General features: G+C 51.5%; 1 protein-coding gene across 1 annotated transcript; it reads left to right on the plus strand.

The window, feature by feature from the left end:
* Window positions 1-3,210: 3,210 nt before the first annotated feature.
* Window positions 3,211-4,254, plus strand: LOC123840133 (putative MAGE domain-containing protein MAGEA13P). The gene has a single exon (XM_045869806.2). It carries the CDS (start codon window positions 3,211-3,213, stop codon window positions 4,252-4,254), a length of 1,044 nt encoding a protein of 347 aa, XP_045725762.2.
* The last annotated feature ends 476 nt before the right edge of the window (window positions 4,255-4,730 follow it).

Raw genomic sequence — 4,730 nt, forward strand, 5'->3', positions numbered from 1 at the left:
TGATCACTTTCACTCTCTCTCAAATAAATGAATAAAGTCTTCAAAAACAATTTTTAAGAAAAGAAAATGGAAATTAAGAAATCAATCCAATTCACAATAGCAACAAAAAGAATAAAGTATTGGGGCGCCTGGGTGGCTCAGATGGTTAAGCGTCTGCCTTCGGCTTAGGTCATGATCCCAGGGTCCTGGGATCAAGCCCCGCATCGGGCTCCCTGCTCTGCAGGAAGCCTGCTTCTCCCTCCTCCACTCCCCCTGCTTGTGTTCCCTCTCTCGCTGTGTCTCTCTCTGTCATATATAAAAAAAAAAAAAAAAAAAAGAATAAAGTATTTAAGAATAAATGCAACCAAAGAGGTAAAAGACTTATACACCGAAAATTATAAAACATCAATGAAGGAAATTAAAGAACACAGAGATAAATGGAAAGACTTCTATGTTCATGGATTGTAAGAATTGATATCGTTAAAAAATCCACCCAAAGTGGTCTCCAGATTCAGTACAATCCCTATCAAAATCCCACAAGTATTCTTTACAGAAATAGAAAAAAAAAAAAAAAAACAGTCCTAAAATTTTATATGGAACCACAACAACCCTGAATAGCCAAAGCAAACATAAGCAAAAAGAACAAAGCTGGAGGCAGGACTCCGGTCAGCAGAAGGAGTCCCAGGCCCTGCCAGGTATCAAGGTGAGGACCCTCATGGAGGGCTGAATTAGCCACCCACCCCAAACAGAGGGGCCCCACAGGAATGCACACCTGCTTTCAGCCCTGGGATGCCCCAGGAACAGGTATCAACTACCACTCAGCTATCACCTACATTTGTGTGGTCAGCATCTCACGGAGATAGGGGCCTTGTGAAGGCAGGGGGTACAGGCCGTATCAGGAAGAAATATAAGTACTTGTGGAGGACTGAGTATAAACCCCCAACCCACAATATATAGGGAGCCACAAAGAAACAACCCTGCCCTTAATGTCAGCTCCTACAGACCTCACACAAGCCTGTCATGCTAAGACCCAGCCTCACTAGTATCTTGGTGAGATAAGGGCCTTGACCTGATGGGTGCGGTCTCAGCTCAACAGAGAGAGGGCGCTCAGCCAGTGCAAGAAGTCAAGGTAAGGACTCAGGGGTTTTCCCATCCTGAGTAGATTGGAACCCACCCCACTCTACTATCAGCCCTGGGAAACACCAGGCGGAGTACAGGGATGTGTTGTGTCTTGACTTCGGGAATTTAAGGGAGGTGAGGTTTACTCTGAGGGGGTGGGACTCTCGTCAGCAGAGGGAGGAGTCTTAGGAGTAAAGAACTACAAGGAGCGAGGGGGCCTCTCACCAGATAGAAGGGGCCCGCGGCCCCGCCCTGCCTCCAAGTCATCCCTGGAAGGCCCCAGGCCGACTTTCCGGAAGTGACGTATCCTAACTTCCGCCTTAGGAATCTGAGGGACGTGAGGCTTCATCGTTGGGGTGTGGACTCAGATCTTCGGAGGGACGTGTCCCAGGCTCTGGCAGGCGTTAAGGTGAGGACTCGGAAAAAAGACTGAGGGGAAATCTCACCTCGGAGGGTTTGCGCCTCCCCGTCCCCGCTGGCATCCCCCCCGCCCCACATTCCTTCCCCCCCCCGCCCCATATCCCTCCCCCCCCCGCCCCATATCCCTTCCCCCCCCATATCCCTTCCCCCCCCCGCCCCACATCCCTCCCCCGCCCCTAGCGTCTACCCAGAATGCTCTGCTCAGGGCCCCGGATGTGCTGTATCCGGACGTCCATCTTGGGAGTCTGAGGGACTGGAGGCTTTTCCTGACAAGCAGATTCAGGTTGCCAGAGGGAGAAGTCCCAGGCGCCCTGGCTGGCGCTAAGGTGAGGATTCCAAGAAAGGACTGAGGGGAGCTCTCACCGCAGAGAGGGTGCCCAGGCCCCCACCCGCCATTTGTTGTCTGCCCGGAAGGCCCCTCTCAGGGCCCCGGGTGTGGTGTATCAGGACGTCCATCTTAGGAGTCGGGGGGATGTGAGGCTTTCTCTGACGGAAGCGGACTCCGGTCGTTAGAGGGACGTGTCCCAAGCTCTGGCAGGCATTAAGGTGAGAACCCAGAATAAGGACTGAGGGGCGCAATCACTGCTCACCCCTACCTTGCCCATTGTCTGCCTTAAAAGCCCCACGCAGAGCCCCTGATGTGGTGTATCCGGACCTCCATCTTGGGAGTCGGAAGGAATGAGGCTTTTTTTGAGGGGTGGGAACTCAAGCCATCAGAAGGAGGAGTCCTAGGCTCGGCTGGGCCATAAGATGAAGACCCTTGTGGAGGGCTAAGGGGACCTCCCTCCAGACAGAAAGCACACAGATACCCTTCCCTGTTGTCAGCCTTGGGAGGCTCAGGGCAGGGCCTTTAGGCAAGGTGTCTCCCCCAATTGTCTGTACTTCTTTGTGGGTGGTTTCTGGGAGATGGGTGCCTTGGCCTGAGGGTCTCATTCCCATGTATGCAGAAGGGAGAAAGGGTGCAGGCCTTGTCAGGAATAAATATGAAGTTTTGGGGCGCCTGGGTGGCTCAGTCATTAAGCGTCTGCCTTCGGCTCAGGTCCTGATCCGAGCCCCCATCGGGCCCCGTGCTCGGCGGGAAGCCTGCGTCTCCCCCTCCCACTCCCCCTGCTTGTGTTCCCGCTCTCACTCTCTCTCTCTGTCAAATAAATAAATAAAATCTTTGCAAAATAAATAAATAAATAAATACAAAGTCCTTGGGAAGGACTGTTAGTATGCCCCACCGCAGAACCTAGAGGAACCTCCACAGAAATTTATCTTGATCCCTTCTGTCAGCCCTGGGGACCCCAGAAGATACAGTCAGGCCGAACTTTCTTCTGCTTCCAAATTGGGGCTCTCCGAGAGGTGAGGGCCTTGGTCTGAAGGACCCAGTATGTGGTGATCACAGAGAGGAGTTTCAGGCCCTGCCAGGTATAAAGGTGAGGATCTTAAGGTAAGGCTGAGAGGATGGAGAGGGCCCACAGAAACTTGTCCTTTCTCTCAGCTGTGAGAGGTCCCAGGCAGGGCTGTCAGATACAGATGTCCCCTCCACCCTCCCACTTCCTTACCTGGTATCTTTGGGAGGTGGGGGCCTTTTCCGTCAGAGCGGACAGAGTTGAGTTTCTCACATGATTCGTGTCTCCCTCAGGTCAGTTGGTGGCCATCCCCCACCTCCTGCCCACACTCCTGCCTGCTGGTCCAACACAAGTCATCATGTCTCTCAGTAAGAAGAGTCATTGCCACAAGGCTGAAGGAGGCCTTAAGGCCGAAGAAGGAGCTCAGGGCCCGGTGGGTGCACAGGTTCCTGTAACTGAGAAGGAAGCTGCCTCCTCCTCTCTCTCTCCTTTGATCCAGGGCACCCCAGAGGTGGTGCCTCCTGCTGGAAAACCAAGTGTTCGCCAGAATTCTCAGAAAGCCTGCTCCTCCTCCACCACCGTCAAAGCCATTCCATTGAGCAAACCAAAGGAGGGCTCCAGCAGCCCAAAACAGGGTCTGAGCACCTCCCCGCCTCCACCAGATCCTGAGGCCTTGCTCAGTGATGTGCTAAACCAGAAGATGGCTGAATTGGTGCAGTTCCTGAGTGCCAAGTATGTATCAAAGGAGCCCATCACAGAGGCAGAAATGCTGCAGAGCGTCATCAAAGAGCACAGGGGCCACTTCCCTGTGATCTTCAGGAAAGCCTGTGAGTGCATGGAGGTTGTCTTTGGCATTGAAGTGAAGGAAGTAGACCCCATCAGCCACTCCTATGTGCTTGTCAAAACCCTAGATCTCACCTACGATGGGATGCTGAGTGATGACCAGGGCATGCCCAAGACCGGCCTCCTGATCCTTATCTTGGGTATGATCTTTGTGGAGGGCAACCGTGTCCCTGAGAAGAGGATCTGGGAGGTGCTGAGTAAGATCGGAGTGTGTCCTGGGAGGAAGGATTTCATCTATGGGGAGCCCAGGAAGCTCATCACCGAAGATTTCGTGCAGGAAAAGTACCTGGAGTACCGGCAGGTGCCCAGCAGTGATCCTCCATGCTATGAGTTCCTGTGGGGTCCCAGGGCCCACACTGAAACCAGCAAGATGAAAGTCCTGCAGTTTTTTGCCAAGTTCAGTGGTACCAACCCCGCTTCCTTCTCACCCTGGTATGAGGAAGCTCTGAGAGATGAAGAAGAGCGAGCCCAGGCCAGAGTTTCCGCCACTGATGATACTAGGGCCACGGCCAGTGAAAGTTCCAGTGTCCCATCTGGCAGCCTCTCCTGCCCTGAGTGACGTCTGAAGAAGATCTCCACTCTGTGTTTGAAGAGGGCAATCAAGGCTCTAAACAGTGGAGGACTGAATTGCAGATTTTATCTTTTTGGTATTTTTCAAATGTTCTGCTTTCTAAAAGGTTTTTTAGCTTCAGAGTTTAGGCTCCTGAATGATACTGGTTACATGTTTATTGCTATTTATCGGGTTTAAGAAAAAGAATTTTGCTCTTCTGGAAAACCTATTGGGAAGCTTTTATTTTCTGATCTGAAAGAGGATAGCATAGTATTGATAGCGAAATTTCCTTAGAACTATGGAAGAGCCCAGCAGTAAAATAGATGGGATCAAGAAACAGAGGCGGAAATGTAAAAGATGGTTATCCTAGGATTCCCGTATCCCATTTAGTCTGTTGAGTAGTAAAATTAAAGATCTGTATTTGGATTTGTTTGGCTAAAGAATGCGTGAGAAATTAAATCTTAATAAATGAAAGCCCTGGCTCA

This window comes from Mirounga angustirostris, unplaced genomic scaffold, assembly GCF_029215605.1.
Source record: "Mirounga angustirostris isolate CCGP_5_RB_7025 unplaced genomic scaffold, mMirAng1.0.hap1 SCAF_11, whole genome shotgun sequence".
In the NCBI taxonomy this organism is placed as follows: Eukaryota; Metazoa; Chordata; class Mammalia; order Carnivora; family Phocidae; genus Mirounga; species Mirounga angustirostris.